This window comes from Octopus bimaculoides, chromosome 2 (assembly GCF_046866305.1).
Source record: "Octopus bimaculoides isolate indiv1 chromosome 2, ASM4686630v1, whole genome shotgun sequence".
NCBI lineage: Eukaryota > Metazoa > Mollusca > Cephalopoda > Octopoda > Octopodidae > Octopus > Octopus bimaculoides.
This window is the reverse complement of record NC_142929.1, coordinates 90949912-90977879: the sequence shown is the minus strand read 5'-3', so window position 1 is coordinate 90977879 and position 27968 is coordinate 90949912. Positions and strand designations below refer to the sequence as shown.

The window sequence follows — 27968 nt, the reverse complement described above, 5'->3', positions numbered from 1 at the left end:
AATATGCATGTGGCACTTTAATAAATGTAAAAGACGTCAGCCATATTATATACACATATGTATGCATGGATGTGTGAAGAGATGGAAATGTCTCCATTCATCCATCACAATATCCACAATAATTTTTTAACCTACAATAAAATACATTGAAAGATAGAATGGAGCTATTGATGGTGAATGATTACATAAAAAGCATAGCAAAAACAAAATCAATCTTCACTGAGTGTTATTAGTCTCCATAGTATTGTGAGTAAAATACATTCATATATATATATATATATATATATATATATATATTGTGTATATATATATATATATTGTGTGTGTGTGGGGGGGGGGGGTTCATGTTTTTGTGTGTTTATAGACTATATTGAAAATTGTAGGAACAAATTGTTTCCATCAGTTTGGCAATGAATAAAATCAAGTCAATGACCGATTTAAACAGAAAAATAACAAATGAAAATCTAAAGTGACGAAAGGCCCATCAAAGATCTTCCCATGTAAATTGAACTTGTATGTGCATGTGTGTGTGCGTGTTTGAGTGTACATGTGTGTGTGGATGTGTGAATGTGCATGTGGGTGATTAAAAAGCTTAAAATCATCATCATCATTTAATGTCCATCTTCCATGCTGGATCATTTTGAATATTTGCATTTCTGTCCATAGAGTTTAATGATGTGTTGAAACAAAAGTAAACCAAACACACACACACACACACACACACACACACACACACACACACACACACACACACACACACACACACAACATTGATTGAAACAACTACATGTAGAATTTGTTGCCTCTAAAGAAAATCAAAATTAAAATTTGCAGCTTCACTGGCATTTGTTATTCCATTTGAAACCAAATCAGTAGAATTGTTTTACAAGGGGAAAAAATCTAACTGCTAATGAAACTTAGTTTAGTGCTGTGATTAATTTTTTATGAAAAATATTCACCATGCTGAAAACATTACCAAAACAACAGCAGCACTGACCAAATTCAGAACACTGTGGAAAGACAGAAACATATCACTGAGCTCCAAAATTATGCTAATGAGATCACTAGTGATCTTAATATTCCTGTACACCTGCAAAACATGGACACTGACAGTAGAAATCGAAAGAAGAAACCAGGCTGCTACAATGAAATGCTTCAAGAGACATTTGGGAAAATCATATCGAGACTGTGTCACAAATGAGGAAGTGTAAAGGAGAATAAGGCAGGCAATAGGGCCTTATGAAGAACTTGTTATGCAATAAAGAAACACAAGCTCAAGTGGTCTGGGCTTGTCATCCACTCATCAGGAATGGCCACAACAATACAGGTAGCAATCTCATTATGTAACCCTGCGCTCATCAGAGGTAACCAATATGGAATGAAATATGGCCATATTTCATTCATATTTCATTCCATATCAACTACCTCTGAATAGCACAGGGTTATATAACCAGATTGTTAACTAACACTCCGTTAAATTGCTAGTGCAAAACTGGTAGGTAAGACTGCCCATAATGGATATATAATATTGTACATTTCGGATAATATACCCACTCTATTGACAGATATACAAGTGCATTTTTATCTGACTTATGGACTCTTAGATGACTTACACACACACACATGTAACTTACATTTCATTGGATCTGGAACTCACAGTGGATCTGGAACTCACAGTGGATCATGAAATTGTATGCCAGTGTTCATGTCTATATAATTTCATATGCATGTATATTTATATGGATACGTTCATGTACATGTATATTCAAGTGTTTGGACATGTCCATATATGCATGGATATATACAGGAATGTTTGTATACGGTATATACATGGATATGCTGATCTCAACCCTAAATCGGTGTCCTTATTGAAATACTTTGATTCAAGTAAATCCTACAAATAATTACACACACACACACACACACACACACACATATATATATATATGCATGTATATAAAATAATAATAAATGAATATGAATGGAGCTGATTATTCAATAATATTACACCATACTTCCATTGAATGGTTACTTACTTGCTTATACAGGGTGGGGCAGAGAGGATGGACGTTTTTGAAAAATTTACAAAATCATTAATTTTAGATTGACATCAATGTGTTTGTATTGAATTAGCATTTGTCAAAATCAAGGGTCAAAAACAACATCTATCATGTGATGTCTGCTTTCATTGATGCATTTCTGAAGGTATTCTTGGAAGTTGGCCTCCACTCTCTCCAGCATTGCTCTGTTGATTTGGGTGATTTCCACGTGAGTAACTTCCTTTAAATCATCCACTGTATGGTGCTTATGCACATACACATGTGCCTTGAGGTTTCCCCACAAGAAATAATCACACATGGACAAATTGGGGGACCGAGGGGGCCAAGGAATGTCAGCAAACCTAGAAATGAGGCAGTCACTGAAGAGAGGGTAAAGAATGTCCATTGATGCTCTGGCTGTGTGGGCCATCACCCCATCCTACTGAAACCACACACATCGAATAGACATTCATCTTTGTTGTAATTCAGCACAAAGAAGTTGTTTATCATCTTGATGTAATGCTTGGAGTTTACAGTAGCAGCATTTCCATTATTGTATTCAAAAAGTAAGGACCAATTACAGTAGCTTTTCCAACAGCACACAAGTTCATCAATTTTGGGCTGTGCAGTGGTATTTTGTGCAGTACTTTCAGATTTTCAGGTGCCCAGTAATGACAGTCCTTTTGATTTACCATGCCATTTGAGATAAAAATGAGCTTCATCACTCATTAACAAGATGAGGTTGTCATTTACCTCAAAAATTGCTTCCATCTGACATGCGAAGTTAAGCCACTGTGCATAGTCCAATGGTTTCAACTGTTGCCCAATGACCAATTTGTACAGGTAGAAATGCAGGTCATCATTCAAAATATGCCTCACCAATTGATTACCAATGCCAAGTTCATTGAAATGCTTCTGAGCAGAATGATTCAGACTCCGTATCAAGACTTGTTTGATGCATTCCACATTTTCCAGGGTCTGTACCATTCGTGGTGTACCCACAGGTCTCCTATTTATTAGTGTACCTCTGTACAAAGTGCATTCACCCAACATAAGATTGTGTTATGCTGATTTTGGTGAATGTTGAAGTGGCGCTGAAACTGCTGTGACAAACTTGTTATTCTTCATGTAACTGTTGTAGGTAAACATGCAGTGCTCTATCATCCACAGCACCATGACTTCACAAGAAAAGAAAAGAAATGCTAAGTCACCACAGACTGAATGGTGCCTGTCAGACATATGTTCCTCCTGCAGGAGCTGAGTAATAGCCATTTCAAAAACGTCTGTCCTCTCTACACCACCTGTATTACATAATAAAGCAAAATAACCAAACCACATTGTCAGGCATCATTGTAAAATTGAAACACACACACACACACACACATACACACATACACACACACATCAGCATATAAATTCTTAAATATGCTACAAAGCAAAAGTCAAATATATATATATGTAATTTTTATTTAATTGACAATTCTATTGTTTTCTTTGTTTAGACATTCGGTGGCAGGCGATGGTCAAGTGGTACCCAGAATGTGAACAATTCTGTTGAAACTCAAGTAACTTCAAAGAAAGGAACTCAAGGATTTGGTGGACCAATAATTTTCAAAAAAAAACATAGTTCAGGAATTGCTTCCTCCAAAGTGAGGTTCTGAACATTAAAAAATATTTCTCTCTCTCTCTTTCTTTCAAATATCCTGTCTTTTCTGTCAACATCTTCATCCAATTCTCTCTCTTTCACCACCTTTATAAGTATATGCATGTTTAAAATTGTAATCTGTGTATCATACTAAATATATATGCACTATTGAAAGGCATGATGTTGTGGTTTTTGTCTGAGAAAACATTTTCCAGGGGCAATACATGTCCTTTTCTACTGTAGACTCACTTAGCCAAAGGGAACTTAGCCTCCCAGTCTGCATGGTGACATCCAGCCATAGAAACCATGCCAAAGCAAAATTAGAGCATGATGTAGTCTTCAGACCATTTGGATCCGGTTAAATTATACAATCAATGTCAGATGTTAAAAGACAATGATATGTCTGTATGCGTGTGTGTGTATCTTTTAGTCTTAAGATTGTGTGAGGTTGTAAAGAAATGTTATTGTCATATATAGTGCCATTTGTTTGCAATCTGCAGTGAAATCATGTCCAGCGATTGTGCTGCTCATGTTTGAAAGACTAAAGGAAATATGACCTTGCTTGAAAATAGGTGAGGGTTAATGAGATGACAGAAGATACATCCAGCCAGAGAAAATTTGCTTCAACAAATTTCAACTGACTCATACTAGCCTGTAAATTGGAGATTAAAACAATGATGATGTCCAATCATGCAAACTTCCACTGATTGGCACAACCTAATAGCTATGGTAGTAGAATCTGAACTTCTGTATAATTTGAAATCAAACACATTAACCTCACAGCCATTATATGTCCTATGGCAGTTAGTTACTTTTTCTCCATGCAAACCTACAAAAGTCAACAGAGAGTGCTTTTATTGATTTCCTCTTTCTAAGTCCTAGATCTGCCTTGAACAAGAAGACCTATAATCAAAAGCATTCCAGTAAAGGCCTTTAAAACTTTTTTTTTTTCTTTTTCATAAACAGTATATTTAGAACAAAATTATCAAAATGTCCTTCTTATTCTAAAGCATTAAGTTAAACATTTAAAGGGGTATAAAGCTGCTATTTCTAGTAGATGAAGTGACCAAGTAGAGGCTCCTTGTTGACTTGCTGTCAATATTATACTAATGCAGTTGTTGCTTACGGTGGAATATACCACTGGCCACTTGAAAGTTAAATAGACTGATACAGTGCTGGTGTAATAGGAGAAATATTTTTAAACTCTGAAATAAATGCGTGATACTTTATCATCTTGCTCATCTGCAATTTCTAAATTAATTAAATGTAATAACTTTGTCTATTTATCAATTCATGTTTAACATTATTTTCTTAATGGAAGTTCTTTCACACAGACCAAACACCCTATCAGTTTTCATTCTGAATTAAATTCAAAATATTACTGAATAATTTATAAGCAAAATAAAAATTATATCCTTATGTTGTTATACTGAAAAAGAAAAGAAAAATAATTAAATTAAAATACTAAATAATTGAATTGCAAAAGTTAATTAAGTTTGCAATATGTTTCATTTATATGTATGTGTTTGTCTGCGGCGTATGTGTGTGTGGTGGTGGGGGGTATAGACTTCCTTTTGCTTCTATTCTTAGCAAACTTCATCTATTGTTCACATAATGAAGTTTGTATTTGAATATGCAAATTTAAGCACAATATCATCTATATTGCCAAGTACATGCTCATTTTTGTATAAGCTAATGTATAAATGCATGAACACAGATACAGGCAAACTTCTGTTGGCTAATAAGTGTGCATATGTGAATATTGGTCTATGTGTGTGTGTGAGCATCTGCTTATAGATAAATGAATACATGCTTATATATACCTCCAAGTACTTACATACTTAAATATGCACCACTCACACCTACACACACATAGCATATTTAAGTAAAGAGGACAGAGATAGATAATAAGTAGGTGAGCAATAAGGCAGTAGTTGGAAACTGAGTAAGTATATTAGGAGGAATATATTGACCATTGAGCCAGTGATATATATGTATATATATATTTGATGGACTTTCCCATCGAAAACAACATATGAACATTTAGCTTTTGCCAAACAACCTGCACAAATGTATATAGTGATCAAATGTATGTGCCTTACATTAACTCATTCCCTCCATCAAATTAACGCTGCCTGAACAGGCTCATACACTGCTTTCCATACACTTTCTGCAACTTTGTGTGAGCCTCTCAGCAGATATCGCCATGACAACTTTGTCATGGTCAATGCAATGATCATACACTACACACGTTCCTTCCAAGAACTGCTGTAAACAGCAGAAGTGAGTTACAATATTAAAACTTAGTGTACATGCACAGCAGAGTCGAAGGTCAATCTGTACCAAGCAGCTTTACTCTGAGTGCTTTAGCTTCATTACTATGGCAACAGTCCGGATACTTATTGATCATACCTCATATACTGTACTCTACTACATTCTTAACAGAATATACCATAACTATATATATATATATATATATATATATATATATATATATATATATATATATATATATATATATATATATATATATATATATATATATATATATATATATATATATATATATATATATATATATATATAGTTATGGTACGTTCTTTAGAGAACATAGTAGAGTACAGTATAGAGCTCGTCCACTTTCAGATTTACTTTATGCTATCCAGTAGTAGTATTATGCATACTTCCAGGTTTGTATTTGGGCATCTGTCATGTGTGAATAGGTAATCAAAGAAATTGGAGTAAACAAGGAGGAGACATCCTGTCTGTCTGTCAAGGCCTGAATTTAGTAGTAGACAGTTAACTTATCAGGATGTTTTGTTGCTGAAGGGCTGTTGGCAGACTGCTTTGAATGTGTAGATGCAGTGAGGTGTTGATTCTGGTACTGTTAAAGTGGTTGCCATTTTAAAGGGTTTGGTATTTGATTTCTTTGTATTGCTGATTTGTTCTTCATGGTTGGTTACACATGTGATTACCCTTAGCTGACCTTTAAGGTTCAATGTTCCAACATATACATGCATACATACATACATACATACATACATATGCATATATATCCATGTGTGTGTGTGTGTATATATATATATATATATATATATATATATATATATATATATATATATATATATATATATATATATATATATATATATGTTGTTGTACTTGGGGATGGTCATATTGCCAGTTTAGCCAATAAAAACACACGCACTGTATATTTGGTGTTAATTTTTTTTTTTTTTTTTCAGCTTTATATTACATTAATCTTAATCTTAATCTTATTTCGGCCAGAGTTCTTTCGTCACACTTCTGTGACCTCATCAGTGGTCCTTTGTTTCCTTCTTTCTTATGTGTGTCTCACCTTGCTAACTATCAGCCATTTTGTATTCCTATTGTATGTGTCTACGCATGCATGTCCTTCAATGTGTCTGTGTCTTTTGTAAGTGCATGTGTGTATGGGGAGTGTCTGTATCACCTATATTCTCTGTTAATACGTGTTTGTTTGTATTAGTTTTTATTTATTTATATGTTCATGTGTGTGTGTGTGTTTTTTTTTTTTTTTTCTTTCATGTGTTTAATTAAATTTTGTTAACGTATGTAGTATTTAATTCCATTTGTTTATCTATGTATTGTATTATACTTTGTTCCTATTATTGGTTTATGGGTAACATGTTGTCACATGCTGTGGTTTGTTAGTGGCGTATGTTAGTGTTCCATTCTAGTTTCCTATTCAGGCTAGGTTTCCCTTCTATTATGTGTGTAGCTTCAGTAATTTGTCTAAGTGCTGCATCACTGCTATGTGTAGATAAGATTTTAATTTCTATGTTGTTGATTGAGCCTCTATGTTCTTGCTCAGCGTGCTGGTACAGAACTGATGAGTTCTTCCCTTCCTTAAGTTCCCTCCAATGTTCGTTTGCCCGCTCCCCTATACTCCTTGCTGTTTCGCCTACATATGTCGTTGTCTTATTTCTGCATCGTCCCTCTGTACATCTTATACTATAGACCACATTTCTGGTTTTGCAGTTCGTTTGTGGGCTAAATCTACATACGATACAGTTCCTATCAGTGCAGGGGGTTCTACTGAAAGGGTATGTTCTACTGATAAGGGATTTGATAGGGTTGCCTGGCCTTTCAACAACCTTAATTCTTAGCTTAAGTTTGTCTAGGGCCCTTCTAAAGCGGTACGCCAGTTCGCCTCTAGGGGTGGTGTCGACGAACATGACGCTTTGGTACTTGTGGCTATTGTACCATGAGCTTGCCTTCCCTATTTTCTTCTTAGTTCTTTCTATGGTGTTCCATGATTTGCTCCTATAGAGTGGGCAAATCCCATTCCTATCGTTGCGTTTGATAGATACATCTAGATAGATACGACCTTAGAGATTTCTGCCCTAGTAGACGTCTAAGAGGTAGACCACCCACAATTACCTCTATGGCTAGGAAGACCCCTATAGAGAGATGGAGTGGATGGACCAGAGCCATACGGACCCCCACTAATATCCACCAGGTAAAGAAAATGATCGCACATGCACTAGGAGCTAGTATAAAGGTCACCCTAAAAGGCCACACCTTTAAATTTAACAACAAATTATACGCCCAGGACGAGGGGGCAGCCATCGGGGTTAGTATCGCCGGTGATGTGGCCAATCTTTTCATGGTATGGTGGGACAGAAGGCTTAAGGAACGCCTGACACAGAACTCCATACTCGTGAATGTGTACTCTCGATATGTCGATGATATCAACTTAGTGGTAAAGACACCCCCACAAGAGAGTACCCCTGAAATAGAAATAGAAACTAAGACTATGGAGAGCATCCAGCAAATAGCTAACTCCATCCACCAGAGTATTAGAGTTACGATAGACTACCCTACTAAACACCCTAACCATAGATTACCTGTATTAGATACTGAACTCTGGCTAGAAACTAAGAACAATAAAACCAGAATCCTCCATTCACACTATACAAAACCTATGGCCTCCAAGTACCTGATCCACCGGAACTCGGCTATTGCGGACAATGCCAAATTCAACATATTGATGGCAGACCTCGTCAGAGTAATGCGAAATGTCTCCTGCATGTGCGACCCTACAGAATTAAAGAGACATATACAACATTTCGTCCACCGCATGCAGTTCTCGGGTTACAGCCATAAAGAAAGTATCAGGGTTTACAAAGGAGCTATGAAGAAGTTTGAAACAATCAAACGCAACGATAGGAATGGGATTTGCCCACTCTATAGGAGCAAATCATGGAACACCATAGAAAGAACTAAGAAGAAAATAGGGAAGGCAAGCTCATGGTACAATAGCCACAAGTACCAAAGCGTCATGTTCGTCGACACCACCCCTAGAGGCGAACTGGCGTACCGCTTTAGAAGGGCCCTAGACAAACTTAAGCTAAGAATTAAGGTTGTTGAAAGGCCAGGCAACCCTATCAAATCCCTTATCAGTAGAACATACCCTTTCAGTAGAACCCCCTGCACTGATAGGAACTGTATCGTATGTAGATTTAGCCCACAAACGAACTGCAAAACCAGAAATGTGGTCTATAGTATAAGATGTACAGAGGGACGATGCAGAAATAAGACAACGACATATGTAGGCGAAACAGCAAGGAGTATAGGGGAGCGGGCAAACGAACATTGGAGGGAACTTAAGGAAGGGAAGAACTCATCAGTTCTGTACCAGCACGCTGAGCAAGAACATAGAGGCTCAATCAACAACATAGAAATTAAAATCTTATCTACACATAGCAGTGATGCAGCACTTAGACAAATTACTGAAGCTACACACATAATAGAAGGGAAACCTAGCCTGAATAGGAAACTAGAATGGAACACTAACATACGCCACTAACAAACCACAGCATGTGACAACATGTTACCCATAAACCAATAATAGGAACAAAGTATAATACAATACATAGATAAACAAATGGAATTAAATACTACATACGTTAACAAAATTTAATTAAACACATGAAAGAAAAAAAAAAAAAAAAACACACACACACACATGAACATATAAATAAATAAAAACTAATACAAACGAACACGTATTAACAGAGAATATAGGTGATACAGACACTCCCCATACACACATGCACTTACAAAAGACACAGACACATTGAAGGACACGCATGCGTAGACACATACAATAGGAATACAAAATGGCTGATAGTTAGCAAGGTGAGACACACATAAGAAAGAAGGAAACAAAGGACCACTGATGAGGTCACAGAAGTGTGACGAAAGAACTCTGGCCGAAATAAGATTAAGATTAAGATTAATGTAATATAAAGCTGAAAAAAAAAAAAAAAAAAAAAAAATTAACACCAAATATACAGTGCGTGTGTTTTTATTGGCTAAACTGGCAATATGACCATCCCCAAGTACAACAACATCTGTTTCAACACACGATTTCACATAAAAAATCTTGCAAAACAAATATGTAAATATATATATATATATATATATATATATATATATATATATATATATTATACACACATATATATATATGTTGTATATTTATATATATATATATATATAAATATATATATATATATGCATCTAGACATACATATACATATGTATATACACACATGTATATACACACATGCACACCAACATACTCACACCCATACATATAAAGATATATATCCACACACATACCCATATACAAACATATCTATGCATAGATATATTTATATAGGGGCATTACTACAGAATAATGCCACACACTGGACTTCCCAAATAAACACATTTAATTTCCCTTATGAATTTTTTTACACACTGGCTTCCTGATAAAATTCTTGTAAAAGATTTTTATCCTTTTTTGAATTTATTAATACTCATAGATATATATAATACATATTATATATACACCTGTACACATATACATACAGTGGCGGACAGGGTCTAAAAATATTGGTTGCCAGGAGACTAAGCAGGCCCACCTGCATCTACAATGCTATCATTTAATTTTTTTTTTTTTTGTTAAAAGTATTCTTTTCAACTGTCTACAAACACAGCCAGACTGAAATAATTAATGCATTCTTCCAGGAGTGAATAAAAAATTCTCAAACTTAGGGGAATGGGCCCCTTAGATACTAACATGGGCCCCCCCCCCCCCCCATGTATGGATTCTAATGGCACAGGGGCCCACTTGCCATTGTTGAACCTGGCAATCTAGTCAGTCCGCCACTGTATACATATTATATTTATTTAGACACATACATATGCATATACCCACATGCACACAAATTCGGATATGCACCTGAGGAAACAACTAAATCTCATAAGGCAGGGAAACAGTTGTATAATCTTGTACTTGCACACCTGGAGCACTAAGTTGCATTGAAACAATTGCAGTGATTAAAAAATATATGTCCAGCCATACCCCTTCTTGTTGACTCCAATTTCTTCAATTATATATATATATATATATATATATATATATATATTACTACAGAATAATGCCACACACTGGACTTATATATATATATATATATTTATATAGTGCTATGCTAAGAAACAGTACACAGTACCAGAAATTTTGATACTGGTCAAATATAAGAAAACTACTCCAAATCATTGTTAGTATATCTGTGTAAGTGTAGTTTGGGTCAGCTAGTTTGTAATGGCATTGAGTCATACAAGTTATAATAATGAAGTGAATCTAAATAATGATCTTTGATTTGACTTCATCATTACAATGAATGTATATATACATATATATACATATATATATATAGATAGATAGATATATGACAAGATGATTCAGAAGGATTGCTAGACACTGGGAAGATGATTTTGTCAAACCATTTGGGTCCAAATGGAAAAGAAGGAAGGTCAGAATGGAAACCCATTGTGACCACCAATATATCAGAACAACTGGTAATAAAGTTATGTATGTATGTATGTATGTACGTATGTACGTATGTATGTATGTACATATGTATGTATGTATGTACGTACACATGTATGTATGTACGTACACATGTATGTATGTATGCATGTACATATGTATGTATGTACGTACATATGTATGTATGTACATACATATGTATGTATGTACATACATATGTATGTATGTATGTATGTATGTACATATTTATGTATGTATGAGCTTCCTTTATATGTGGAGCTGTTGAAATCAGCTCTAAACGTGTGATGATTCTAAGGTCAGCAGTATTATAGATTTCATCCATTTCAATATGTATTTTCACAAGAATTTATCTGAAATTTACATTAATATCATCTGATTGATTATATTAATTATAAAAATATGTCTGTGCATATGTGTCTATGTATATATACATATATGTGTGTGTGTGTGTGGTGGGGGTATATATATTTGCATGTAAATATACACATATGCATATATGTATGTATACATACATATATTTACATATATGAATATATATCGTAGCTATGTGGTAAGAAGTTTGCTTCATAACCACATAGTTCCAGATTCAGTCCCACTGCATGACATCTTGGACAAGTGTCTACTACTATAGCCTTGAGCCGACCAAAGCCTTGTGAGTCAATTTGGTGAACAGAAACTGAAAGATGCCTGTTATATATATATGTATATATTTGTGTGTGTGTATCTGTGTTTGTTCCCCTGACCATTACTTGACAACCAGTGTCAGTGTGTTTACGTCCCTGTAACTTAGTGGTTTGGCAAAGAGACCAATAGATTTAGTACTAGGCTTACAAAGAATAAGTTCTTGAATCGATTTCTTCAACTAAAAGTAGTGTTCCAGCATGGCCACAGTCAAATGACTGAAACAAGTAAAAGAATAAATGAGTATAATTATAAACATACAAATATATGTAAATGTATGATGTTAGTTTTCTGCTACAATTTCTACTACATCGTTTATTGTATTAAATCGACTTATACATATGGAAAATAAATCTGTTCAAAGATTTGAATGTCTAAAAATTTCTGATATTTCTTTTCTGTTTCTCTGTGTCAATTTTATTTGAGCAGGATATCAGTCCCAAAGGTTCAAGCAGCTCCAGCACATTTAGTAGTTGTGAGTCAACATCAAAAGCTACTTACAGCCATCAGCAAACTCCTAGCCCAACCCGTAAATCAAAATCTGAACCCAGTAAAAACTTCTTGAATGACCCAGTGATAAACCAAATTCAAACAACCAACTATTTGCCAGGCTTTAGATCAAGGAATATTACATACAGCTTTACAGAGCATTACCATTCCAGGCGACGGAAACGATCGCTCAATGCTGGCAGATGTCTTCCCTCTTCTGAAAGTAGATCAATCGCTATCACACATTCAACACAATTGTCTTTCTTGGATTTTGTGGATTTATTCAAAGCATTTGAGTTACGCTGTCGTAAGGATTTAAAAGATTTATTTGAACAGTTTGCCATTACCAAAACACTTGCAGAGATTGAAGAAACAGTTTCCTATGACTATCACATGTACAAACCATCAACTAAAGACATGGGTAAGAACTTTTCCTTGTTTTCTTTTCAACTGTCTCAAACTGGAAAGTGTGGAAAGTTGGAGGTGTTATGATATAACTCCAAATCAAACTTGTTTTTCAAGAACTATCATCATCATTATTACTTAATGAATGTTAAATGATGATGATAATGACGGCAGTTCTACTAAAGCAAGTTTGATTTAGGGTTTCACAATAACAGCAACATAAACTCTTCAGGTTTCAATTGTAATTAAAAATATTCCAGTTAAGATCACACTGTCATTTTAGCAATAGCTAAGGCTACTTTACTGAATGAGATATTACTTTTTTCACAGTAGCATAATAGAATTGCAAATTGGCCACTATTTGTAGCAGAGCAAGCTGCTTAAGTGTTGCCTCACTGTCTTGTAGGGAGGATATTTTTTAAAGATTCATGTAGTAGGAATCAAGAAAAAATACAAATCCTTGAGAGTTCGAAGCCTACAGGTTTTCCTATATTGAGACAGAACCACTTTCATGAGACAGAAAATTATTATTATTATTATGAAGGTGGTGAGGGGGAAGAATTGTTAGCGTGCTAGATGAAATGCTTAGTGGTATTTCACCTATCGCTACATTCTGAGTTCAAATTCTTTGCTTTTCATTCTTTTGGGGTCAATAAATTAAATACCAGTTGAGTACTGAACCTGATGTGATCGACTGTCCCCTCCCAACAAAATCCAAGCTTTGTGCTTATAGTAGAAAGGATTATTATTATTATTATTATTATTATCATTATTATTATTATTATCATTATTATTATTACTATTGAGTGAGAGAGCAGTGCATGCCATCAAAGTGACACTAGAGTAAAATATATGAAGCCCAGTAATCATAACTACCTGTCTGATAAGGGTACACCAGGCACATGGATCACAAACATATGTGCACAATATAGAGATTACATATCAAGATAAACAATGCATAATCTTGCAGGTGGGGCCCAGTTAGAATTTTCTTCAGGTCGAGTATCCCATCCCACTCAAAAGGTCCCTGAATAAGGTTCTTTAAGGGTGTTAAGCAAAACACCCATATTTCCAAAGGTGAATTATTCAAAACCCCAAAGAATTCCTCTCAACACATGGCTATGATGCTCCCCTACTACTTCTGCTTGTGATCAGAGATGCACATATCATCAGTCACTATGGGGCATGCTCAACTGGTTAAGGTCGAACAACTCACAAGCAAACCTGTGGTATCGAGCAGAATATTTGTTGTTGTCCATCTTTTTACCAAAACAAAACATTATTATTATCATCATCATCATCATCATCATTGTTATTATTATTATTATTATTATTAAGGTGAGCTGGCAGAATCACTAGAATGTTAAATAAAAGGCATCACTTCTAGCTCTTAACATTCTGAGTTCAAATTTGGCTGAGGTCAATTTTGCCTTTCACCCTTCCAGGGTCAATAAAGTAAGTACCAGTTGAGTACTGGGGCTCATATGAGCCACTCTCTGCCTCCCCTAAAAATTGCTGGCCTTGTGTCAAAATTACTATCATAAAAATTATAATATTTAAATTATGTATCTCAAAAGACAACTGAGTGCATATACAAATTTAAAACATTCTTGGGAGGGAGACTTAATCCATCACCTAGTTTAATGCCACCATCTGGCACCGTTTGGTGCCTTTAGCAAAGTTTACGCTGCTACAAGTATTCCAGCCAGGTCTCCATTTTGTTTAGAACCTCTTCTTTCCTTCTGGGCAAACCCTTCCAGCTCCTGTCTTTGTTAAAACTCATGTGTATGGCAGGCTAGCTCAGTATATCTCAAGGTCCGGCACACACTCCACCAGTGGGGCATAAAAATATTTTGGTGGGGCATGGATTACTTCAGAAATGGAAAATAAGCCAATAACAAGAGAGTAAAACTTGCAATGAAGTTTTCATTAAAACTTCACTTGAATATATGTGTGTTCAAGATGGCAAGCTGACAAAATCATTAGCATGCCAGGCCAAATTCTTAGCAGCATTTTGTCCAGCTTTATGTTCTGGGTTCAAATTCTGCTAAGGATGCTTTTGACTTTCATTCTTTCAGAGTCGATAAAATAAGTACCAGTTGAGCACTGGGGTCAATCTAATTGACCTATTCCCTTCCCCGGTATTACTCCCTTTTGCTCTTTTACTTGTTTCAGTCATTTGACTGCGGCCATGCTGGGGCACCGCCTTTAGTCGAGCAGATCAACCCCGGGACTTATTCTTTGTAAGCCCAGTACTTATTTTATCGGTCTCTTTTGCCGAACCACTAAGTGATGGGGACATAATCACACCAGCATCGGTTGTCAAGCGATGCTGGGGGGACAAACACAGACACACAAACACACACATATATATACATATATACGGCAGGCTTCTTTCAGTTTCTGTCTACCAAATCCACTCACAAGGCTTTGGTCGACCCAAGGCTATAGTAGAAGACACTTGCCTAAGATGCCACTCAGTGGGACTGAACCCGGAACCATGTGGTTGGTAAGCAAGCTACTTACCACATAGCCACTCCTGTGCCTATTGCTGGACTTTAATATATATATATTAACTTTGTTAGTTAATGGTGCAGTGCATATCTTTTTTGGAAAATTAAAGTTGGGCATCAGACAAAAAGGGCTGAAAATCACTATCCAAGCTGTTAATCAAAAATTAATAAAAATGCTTAAAATTAAATAACAAATAGTTTTTCTTGAACAAACTTTGGGTATTTTTACTTTTTATATATTCATTTTTATTTTTCATTAAAATTCTATTTAAATCAATGAAGACTTTTATCATATCTGGATTAAATATCTGAAAAATGGAGAAAAACTCTGGTATAGGGATGTAGAACGAATATGTTTCAAGCAATAACTTAAAAACAACCTGTCTTTTAGAAATAGTAAAGGTGGGAACATGAAGTAGGTCCTTATGACTAAGGTAAATTCTGTTGTTCTCAAAATATTCTTACAATATATATTGTAAAAAAGAATATTGGAGAAGAAATATAAAATTTATTAATGAGATTTAGTTGCATTAAAATATATAACTTTTATATATTGAATATAAAACAGGCTTGAAGAGAAAATTAAAACACATGCAGCATGTACCAGGTTGGGATTGAGTCTTAATGTCTCTGCTATAATTGTAATTATGTTATCAGCCCTGTACCATTTCATAATTTCATTATAACTTTAAATAATTTATGATAATGTTGTTATTATGAAGCAAGTGGCATGCAGCGAGGTAACAAATTGCCAGCTGTGTCTTAATTATATGCAATCTCAAAGTGAATACATACCACCCACAATATATGAGTGGGGTGCTGAAAAGTACCTGGTTTTGTGTGAAAGAAAATGCTGGAGGATCAGTTAATTATGATTTTATTCAATGTATTCCCCTCTCAGATTCACACACTTATTGTTGTAGTTCTTCAGTTTTTTTTAAGCTCTGCAAAAGAACTCAGAAAGTTGGGCCTCCAACCAGACCTTTCACAATATCCTTAAAGCCAGGAACTTTTCAGCACCCCTCCATATTTACTTCTAAACATAAGTGTGGGCCAAAAAGTTCATAAGCTGACCATGATGCAATGGTCAAACTTGACCAAATGTGTTTTATTTTTCGACATACAGTCCATACACTTATTCCATCGATGTTGCAGCGCTTGGACTTCCATGGTATAGAAGCCCTCATCCTGACCCTCAAAAAAAGTCCTCAACAGCAGATATGACCTCATCATTGGTCTGATACCGCCTCCCAGCCAAGAGTTTTTTTCAAACTGAAGAACAGAAAATAATCAGATGGTGCCAAATCAGGAGAATATGGAGGGTTATCAACCAGTTCAAAGTCACAGTCCCACACAGTAGTCATTACAACCACAGACTTGTGTGCAGGAGCATCATCCTGGTGAAGCAGGTTCCCATTAGCTATCTGATTAACATTTAAACATCTGTCACTCATCACCATGTTGTGAACACTTTGATGTTTACTTGAGTGGTGGCTGTGACAGAACGTCCAGACCTTGGGTCATCTTCAAGATTTTCCCTACCCTTCTTCAATTCAGCTGCCCACTTTTGCACAGTTGATAAAGCTGGAGCATCATCCTCTAATGTAGCAACCATATCAGCATAAATGTCCTTGGGAGCTAACTCCTTTTTCTGCAGATATTTGATAACACTACGGGGCCAAATATCTCTAGTACCACTTTTCCAAGTCCTCAATTCTTTATCCAATGTGGATTTATTTGGAAAGAAAACATGCAGTTAGCATCAGAAAAGGTTGAATTTAATACATACCAGGTATAATTACTGTATGGTGGTAACTCCTTCTTAGTCATCCTATGAACTTTTCACCTCACCCTCGTAGCTCAATAAACGGAGAGAAGTCTTCAACTCAGAGATTATATCATATGAGGGGCTGAATTCGGAAATCAGCTAAATATATATGGCACATCATTATGCAGCACGAGGAACATTCCTCTAAACCCTCAAATAGCAGTGAGCTATATCACATCATAGTGCCAATTTACAGCTAAGCAAAAGAATAACAGCTTTTGCTAGGAACACAGTTAAAGTTTTGGTCGGTGTGCTTGCATTTTAATGAATCAGCCATCTGTGATGCTCATCCATCATGTCACTAAATCTTGTATTTTATAATACAATTTCTGTAAAGCTGCTTTGTCAGTGTCAAGGGAAATAAAACTAAACAGTTTGACATATCTATCAGAGCTGACAGGAAATGGGCTATTGTAGCTTCTGTATGTATATATGTATGTATGTATATATATATATATATAAAGATATATACATACATATATATATATACATACATATATATATATACATACATATATATATATACATACATATATATATATACATACATATATATATATATATATATATATATATATATATATATATATACATACACACACATACATATATATATATATAAAGATGATTATGTGTAAAGGGATATATTCTTGAATTCATATGCAGACACACATGCATACATACTTATATGCGCATATATATATATATATATATATATATATATATATATATATATATATACATACATATATATATATATACATATACACACACACATACATATATATCATCATTGTTTAACATCTGCTTTTACACACTTGTGTATGTATTATAAGACTATATGCCTGTATTATGTATGTATATATCATCATCATCATCATCATCATCGTTTAACGTCCGCTTTCCATGCTAGCATCGGTTGGACGACTTGACTGAGGACTGGTGAAACTGGATGGCAACACCAGGCTCCAATCTAAATTTGGCAGAGTTTCTACAGCTGGATTCCCTTCCTAACGCCAACCACTCAGAGAGTGTAGTAGGTGCTTTTACGTGTCACCTGCACGAAGGTCAGTCAGGCGATACTGGCAACGGCCACGCTCAAAATGGTGTCTTTTATGTGCCACCCGCACAAGCCAGTCCAGGGGCACTGGCAACGATCTCACTCAAAAATCCTACGGAAGCCAATATATATATATATATATATATATATATATATATATACACACATATACATACACAGGTGTATAAGTATCTACTTATTTATCAAGCTATCTATTTATTGATACATAGATGTGTGTGTGTGTGTGTGTGTGCACGTGTGCATGTGTGTACTTGTTTCAGTTTTCCTTATAGTAGCAATTTGACTATGCTAAACTATAATTATTTACAGGCTGCAAGAATCAGATTATATCTAACCCTACAGCAAACTCCACCAAGGATCCAAAATGACCTAACAACCTCCTCATCTATGTAAAAACATTAAAACAACATAAAAAACAAACAACGAAATACAAAGCACTAGAAATTGATAACGAGTGGAGACTTAACTGGACAGTGAAATCCAATTTAACACAACAGGAGAATTTTCCTCATCTCTTGTCCAATGGATAGAGTTGTGATTTTGACACCCAAAGCAGGATTACTTTTTCTATTGATGGTAAACAACCTTAGAAAAATGATCAAATGCTATTTGGGAATGTAGAAACCACATTTTTGTATTAGGTCTACAAAGAATGATTGTACATTGTCAAAATATCAATATATTCAGCACAATTAAAACATGTAAATCATTATAATCTCTTCTAAATATGTTATTCACTAATATACATTAGAACTATACTATAACTTACACACAAATCATACATACCAATCTGTATAGGGAAAATCAAAATTTTCATATCTTTTCATTTTTTTTTTTTTTTTCTTTTCAAAGTTTCAGCTCAGAGCTGCGGCCATAATTTCTAACTACGAGGGTAGGCTGAAAAGATCATGGACTGACTATGAAGTAATGATGCTAGACCTATGAAATCTTGCATGCATTAATTTATTAATTTAAACCCTTCTTATTAATAACTGTATTGTTTCTTTCCAGGTAAACTGACATCTGACTGTTCAAAAGTAACTAGTAGCAATAATAGATAGGACGTTGTGATCACTGCGATACAGGTTCCCAGCCAAATGTTTTTTTTTAATGTTGGGAACAGATGGTAGTCAGATGGGGCCAAATCAGGAGAATAGGGATGATGATTAACCAGTTCAAAGTCACAGTCATGCAGAGCAGCCATTGAAACCAAGGACTTTGTGGTGGAAGTCTTCTTTGGAGCAGGCGAGGAGGTGTGTTTCTACTGCATGGATTGTCTGTCTCCAGCTCAAAGTGATAAACCCAACACTCATCCTGGGTTAAGAAATGTTCAAGGAAACCAGCTGGATCTGCCTAAAACGATATCAGATTTTCCCGTGAAGTAATCAGCCTGCTGCGCTTTTCATCAGGTGTCAGAAGACAAGGCACCCACCAAGCAGAAATCTTTATCATGCCAAATTCATAGTGCAGAATATTCTCAACTATTTCATGGGATATGCTTATAGTATAAGCTATTTGACTTATATCAGTCACCTGTCATTCATCACCACATGGTGAATATAATTAGTGTTTCCACATTAGTGGCAGTTGCTGGATTCCAGACCTTAGGTCATCTTCAAGACTCTCCCTTCCTCTCCTAAATTCCACTGCCCACATTTGCACTGTTGATAAAGCTGGAGTGTCATCTCCTAATGTAGCGACCATGTCAGCATAAATGTCCTTGGGGGCTAAACCCTTTTTTTGCAAGTACTTGATAACACAATGATGCCGAATTTTGTCGATTTTCAAAAGAAGTCGCTACTAGTTACTTTTGAAGTCTTCTTTGAACAGTCAGATCTCAGTTTACCTGGACAGAAACAATGCAATTATTAACAAGATGAGTTGAAATTAATGCATGCACGATTTCACAGGTCAAGCATCACTCCTTCATAGTCAGCCTATGAACTTTTCAGACCACCTTTGTAATATATAGAGGCAAAGAGATGGTTAAGAAACATGCTTTTCAAGCATATGGTTTTGGGCAAGAGTCTACTGATAGCCCATGCCAGATGAGTAAATTTGACAGATAGCAATTATGTGGAAATCCACCATATACAATGATAATAATAATAATTATTATTATTATCATTATTATTGCATTTTCTCTGCCTGTACATACTGAATTCAAACTCCACCGTGGTTGACTTTACCTTTCATCCCTTCAGGTCGATAAAATAAGTACCAGTTAAACACTGGGGTCAATGTAATCGATGTAAACCCTTCCAGTAAAACTGCTGGCCCTGTGCTAAAATCTGAAACCATTATTATTGTTGTTGTTGTTGTTGTTGTTGTTGTCGCTGTTGTTGTTGTTATTCTTATGATTATTATTATTTATTTTTATTATTGTTGTCATTATTATTGTTGTTATTGTTATTATTATTATTATTATTATTATTATTATTATTATTATTATTGAGCAACACATGCCATCAAGGTGACACTGGGGTAAAATATACAAAGCCCAATATACCCATCAGACTACCCATCTGATAAGGGTACACCAGGCACAACCATATGTGCGCTACATGGTGATTTCATATCAAGCTAATGGGACTGTTTTCTTCAGGTTGAGTAGCCCATCCCACACAAAAGGTCCCTGAATAAGGGTTGTTTAAGGATGTTGAATGAAACACCCATGCTTCCACAGGCAAATTATTCAAATCCCAAAGAATTCCTCTCAACACATGGCTATGATGCTCCCTCACTACTTCTGCTCATGATCAGAAATGAATATATTGTCAGCCAGGAAAGGATATACTCAACTGGTTAAGGTCAAACAACTGACAAGCAAGTCTGTGGTACTGAGCAGAATATTTGCTGTAGCCCATCTTTTATACCAAGACAAAACATGTATTTGATAACACTTCCAATCAGTTAAAATCATAAGCCATGAGAGCCAGTGCCTGGTACTGCATCAGGGCATTTATCATTATTATTATAACCATTATCATTTATCATTATCATTATTATTATATTTTAAATGTGTTGGTGTCATTGTCAACCAGTTGTCAATCAGTGTTGGTTTGTTTATGTCCCCATAACTTGGTGGTTCGGCAAAAAAAAACAGACTTTAAAAAAAAAAAATAAATAAATAAAATAAGTACTGTGGTTGACTAAAACCTTTCATGGTGGTACCCCAGTATGGCCACAAACCAATAAATGATAACACAAATATATATAGTTTATAAATTAACTACATATTAATAAATATAACAATAAAAACATGTTTTGCTTCAAAGAGCAATATACAATGAGGTCTGACTTTCAGTGTGTTATGTTGTTGGCACTCCGTCGCTTACGACGTCGAGGATTCCAGTTGATACGATCAACAGAACAGCCTGCTCATGAACTTAACGTGCAAGTGGCTGAGCACTCCACAGACACATGTACCCTTCACGTAGTTCTCGGGGATATTCAGCATGACACAGTGTGACAAGGCTGACCCTTTGAAATACAGGCACAACAGAAACAGGAAGTTAGAGTGAGAGAAAGTTGTGGTGAAAGAGCGCAGCAGGGTTCGCCACCATCCCCTGCCGGAGCCTCATGGAGCTTTAGGTGTTTTCGTTCAATAAACACTCACAACGCCCGGTCTGGGAATCGAAACCGTGATCCTATGACCACGAGTCCGCTGCCCTAACCACTGCGTTATGTAATCTGGATTGTAAAGTGATGTACAAGGGAATATTGAGACATCATGGAAGAGAAGAGTGTACAAAATGATACTAGCACGTTTGCTCTTAGTGTCAGTGGAAAAAAAGAGACATGGAAATGCTAAATTGAGTGGTTGTTATACGAGGAGAATATAAGAAAAAAAGGAAGACCTGTCATTGAGATTGAAAATTGTATGAGAAAGAGGAATGGAGGTTATGCAATTGGAGAAGGCTTAAATATCTAGCAAAGTAGATAACAGGAACTCATCTATATAGTCATGGATATGTTACACTAAAAAGCAGCAGCATCTTCAACTGCTATCAATTTTTTCTCAGCTCATTTGAACTCTGTTGTTCACATTCACTAAACTTTTGCATCCAGCAGAGCCTGCTTACCACATTTCTTTTGAATCTTCACACATCTTCCACATTCAATGCTCATTTTGCTACCATGCAACATAGCACTCCACATACAAGCCTCATACAGTTTGCTCTTGATTTGGAAAGAGAATCCTGTTGTTGTCAGAGAAAATACTTGCTCACAGAATCTTTTCTAGCCCTTTCTCATTCTGGCTGCTATACTTTTATAAGACCCTGTAGAAGCTGTTGTTGTTTAACCCTCACTCATTACTGATCAAGAAGACTTATAATGAGAAGCATTCTAGCCATAACCATTTTGTCTTTTCCTATACCTAGTTCTACATTATCCAATGTGTCCTTTTCTTAAGATTACAGGTTGCTATTTGATGGAATTTTTGTTGCTATTTTTAGCATGTCAAACAACCTTATATATATATATATATATATATATATATTGTTGTACTTGGGGATGGTCATATTGCCAGTTTAGCCAATAAAATCACACGCACTGAATATTTGGTGTTAATTTGCTTCAGCTTTATATTACATTATATTACATTAATCCTATTTCGGCCATATATATATATATATATATATATATATATATATATTGTTGTCTCTGGTCTAGTAGCCAGTTTGTGTGACATGCAGGTGTTACCTAAGATCATTATTGGTGGTATTTTGACCTCAAATCCTGCCCAGGTCAACTTAGCCTTACATCAACTTTTTTCTTTTTTCTTACAAGATGGACAAAAAGGGTTAAAAAATTAATAGTGCAGTATAGTTGATCATGGAACTGTTAAAACTTTAGATGAGATGTCTTACAGTGCTGTTTCACTCTTTTGTGCACTGACAGCATGTCTTACAGTGCTGTTTCACTCTTTTGTGCACTGACAGCATGTCTTACAGTGCTGTTTCACTCTTTTGTGCACTGACAGCATGTCTTACAGTGCTGTTTCACTCTTTTGTGCACTGACAGCATGTCTTACAGTGCTGTTTCACTCTTTTGTGCACTGACAGCATGTCTTACAGTGCTGTTTCACTCTTTTGTGCACTGACAGCATGTCTACATTGTCACTGGTGCCAAGGAGTTTTGGTTCTATAGTAGTAGCGTCTCCCTGGTACTGCAGTGATGGGGTTGAGAGTGGAGACACTTGCATGCATGGGAAACTGCCAATTTTCCACATTAATAAAAAAACAACAACTTTGCTCTGGCTTGGTCACACAGAAGCAGGTAAATAGTGTTCTACCATCTAAAATTGTTCGTTTTTAATCTATCAAATAATGGTGTCATCAGAAGGAATGTAATTTTCGTAGAGGAAAGGGAATATTGCTGGTTGTAAACTGAATGATAAGGTTGGTTGAATAATGATAAAACATTGCTATTAATTATTTTATCACTTCACAAACAGATGAAAGACAATGTCAGTACCAGAGGGATTTATAACCCAAAGTATAGAGACAAAACTAAATAACAGGCTAGAGACCCCTGCTGCCAATGTTAATCAATTAAATAGTGATATTTAGTAGTAGCTGTAATGTTTATGCCTTTTAAGAAGCAAGAGAAATACATTTTGAATTTTTGTTGCTGCTGAAGTATGATGTATACGTTGCTATGTTCCCCTCTATTCTTATTTAGTTATGTGTTTTTCTCTCTTTTTATAACTGGAATACTCTCAATGCCTTTATTCCTGTGATAAATTGATTGCTGTCTTATCAGTTATTGGTTTTAACAAGCAGAAGAGATATTTTGTATTCTAAGTTGGTAAAGCACAAATTAAATTTTTATATCACCTAGTTAAGATAGACTATGTGATCAAAATTGACTTTCTGTCACTGGACTAAGTAACACATATGGGTAAATGATCAGTAATTGATTTAGGTCTACATCAGGTCACTGCATGAAACCAATGCTATAAATTATTCATCCTTAGTATATTAAACAGGACTAATCAGTGTCACAGAGAAATGAACATTATTCAGGTTTTCTTAATTAACTCATTTCTCTACTTTTTATCCCTGATACTGCATCACCTCTTCTTATGCCTACATTAATCACCTTTCCTATGTTTTTTCACTTTGGAGTGTTAACCTGCTTGATCATCATCTTGCCCTTGTTTTCTCTACAGCTGTCAATTCACTTTCACTAGTTTCAAAAACACCTTCAGGCCAAGCCATTTTTTGTTTTAAATATTACATAAACAGAAAACCAGATAATTAATTTGTGTTGAAAATATCTTTTCTTGTTTATAAGATAAACATAATAGAATGGCAAAATAGTAAATGACTGGACCAAACGATTTACATCATCATAGAACACTATTTTTCCATGCTGGCATGGATTGGTCAAGTCTTACAAAATCTCACTGGTGCTTCATCATGTCCCCTGAAGTGACCCTTAATCTTACTCTCTGCTGTGATTCTTCAACACCTGGTGCACACAACAGAAGAGAACAAATAAGCAGAATTGTTACAATGGCAAAAAAAAAAAAAATTTGTGATATTCAGTTGTGTGCCTTTAAATACTGAGTTCAAATCTCACCAAAGTTAACTTACCCATTTATCCTTCCAGTGTTGATAAAATAATTATCACTCAAGTACTGGAACCAATTTAACCAGCTATATTCACTTACTACCCACCCCAACTTCAAATCATCATATTTAACCCTTTAGCATTCAGGTTATTCTGTCACATGTTATGCCTATTTAGTCAGATTGTTTTAAATTAATCATGTATTATCTTACAGCTTTGAGATTTTCATAATGTGATTGCTTATTTTAAGGTAGGTGTGAGAGGCTGGATCTGGCTAGTTTGAACATAAAATATGTTGAATATTTTGGCCGGATGTGGCCTGTTTGAATATTAAAGGGTTAAACCCTTGTGTCTGTGTTAGGATTCAACAGGTCACTTTCATCATCTTAAGTATAAATCCTATTGAGGATTAACTGCCTACTGACCCCTTACTTTACTTACTTAAGCCCTTCATTCCCCATGGCTCTTAGGCCATTGATGACTTTTCTCCCCTGTTCTCAACTATCAGTTGTCTTTTCTGCTTCTTTCCAGTTGGATCCCTGCTTTTTCAGCTCTGCCTCAGTATCCCATCTTCAGCTAATTTTTGGTGGCCTTTCTTCTGCCTTCCTTGTGGGTTCCAGATCAGAGCCACATGTGTTGTGCAGGGTGTTGGCCTCCTTTCAGATTTTGCTGCATTGTGCCAGTGGCATGTAAAAAGCATCCACTACACTCCTGGAGTGGTTGGCATTAGGAAAGGCAACCAGCTGAAGAAACCATGCCAAATGAAACTGAAATCTGGTGCAGCACACCAGCTTACTAGTCTTCAGTCAAACCATCCAACCAATGCCAGCATGGAAAACAGATGTTAAATGGTGATGATGATGTCATGTGTTTCTTTGAGGGAAGACCCTTCTCTTCCAGGTTTTGTTGGTTTTGAATTGTCATCAAGACTTCAGTAACTTTGCATTTTCTAGATACAGGTGTTGGTCCTATGGAAACCGATTTTTTCCTCCAGGATGAGATGGTCCATATAAGTCTGGTTTCAATCCTTAGACCTTCCTAGCATAGGAGGCCCAACTGGGAGATTGCACTACACTGGCATAACTCACAAGGGTCATCGAGGCACACAGGTAACCACACAGCAACAAGGACTGGACCTTGTGGTAGGCCTGCCATTCAGTTTGGGTCAAATAAGATACATATTAGTCTATGTACTATGTCCCCTCCTACACTATGTATTTCTCTTTTGTCTCCCTTAGAAATTAATTGCCAAGGAACCCTTATCAGTCAGCCATCTTATAAACTCAATTGTAGTTGTCTAGTTTCAAGTCAAAATTTTGATCAAGGGCATTCTCACTATGACTACCCTGTCATTTTGTGAGGATGTCTTGGACTACATTACTAAATGTGTTCTTCCCTTTTTTAAGAATTTAAGATGTAATTTGAGAGAGATTTGCTTACTATTTCTATCAGGTTGAATAACTACATGGAGCTCTCTCATCTTGACGTAGATAATTATATTTTGGAGTGAATATGTTGCAAAATTTCTAAACTATGATAATATTAAAAAAATACGGTATAATATAACTTTCATTTGTTGTGAGATGTCTTCAAGCAAGCTTCTAAACTAAATTTACTTGGCAGGTCTTCCAGATCACTCATCACCTTCCAGGGATATTCTTCCACTTTTGAAGCACCTGTACCACTTGAAAAATTGTGTATGACCCATTACCTCATTGCTGTAAGCTTGTTGAAGCACTTTTGATGACTCTGTAGCAGACTCCCAAGTTCAATACAAAATTTCAAGTTGGCTCCTTGTTCCAACTTTATGTCTATGACAAAATCACAGTCTACAACATACACATGATTACAAAAACACTAATTTAACAACACGCGAAGCAAACGCATCTATATCACTTGGCACACTGTCTCATGAAGATCACTGCTAGCTATCACTGTGCATGCAAATGTGTGCTGCCATCTGTTGGTGCACTACAAAACTAGACCAGGAACTTTATGATGCTACCTCATAATTTTATGAAATGGATTTAAGGCTATAAGTAATCATCATCATCATTTAACGTCCTCCTAATATTGAAAATACAAGATAACTGGTTCTGTACCTGTAGAACAATTTTCATGAAATATTTTTTCTAAGTGGGAAAGAAAAGGGGAATGATTGGAAAGAAACAAAATTTGTTCCAATTTTAGAAAAAATACACATACCTAACCTTAGAGACATTGATGTTAACTATACATAACTACCAATTGAAGAAGTTGCAATCTGTATTCAATTTTTGTCATATTACTTCATCATGCTTAGTTTGATATGTTAGCATAGTAAGATAGTTTTATATAGTACAACTAGTTGGTCATATAAAATGATCAAAGAACATTTCACATGATAAGATAAAATTCTAAGAAACCAATTTTCTTTCTGCCAATACTGGTTGCAAATCAACTGTTCAATTCACATATGAAACACAGCAGTTTAGTGTACCCTGATTACTGGTCAAGTAACACACACAGTACTTTGAGACCCCTTCCTATTCAATATCCATCTACATTTATAATATTTGATGTTTTTGTTTTAGAAGCAATTTTGATTTTTTGTATGTCTCTTTTAAATGAACAGAATGAGATACCAATATTGATCCATATACATTACCATTGTGAAATAGCAATCATTTAAGTCTTCAAAGAATCAATAAATAACCTCCAGACATTAGTTTGCTATTCGATTCTTAGATAGCACGTCAATCTTGAACTGTCCTTATACAAATCTAGATCATATTCCTCTGTAAAAAAAAAAATAAAAGATTGCACAAAATATTTCTTGCA

The 27968-nt window shown here is 35.5% G+C and overlaps 1 protein-coding gene across 7 annotated transcripts in view; it reads left to right on the top strand.

Annotated features, from left to right (window-relative positions):
- The window catches only part of LOC106874430 (1-phosphatidylinositol 4,5-bisphosphate phosphodiesterase epsilon-1), a 1217386-nt gene that overhangs the window by 1024497 nt on the left and 164921 nt on the right, over positions 1–27968 (top strand). For all 7 annotated transcript variants that reach the window (XM_089347149.1, XM_052978429.2, XM_052978428.2 and 4 more), the window contains 2 exons: positions 3542–3688; positions 12680–13160. In XM_089347149.1, the coding sequence (XP_089203275.1) occupies positions 3542–3688; positions 12680–13160 (628 nt within the window). The remainder of the gene's footprint in view (positions 1–3541; positions 3689–12679; positions 13161–27968) is intronic.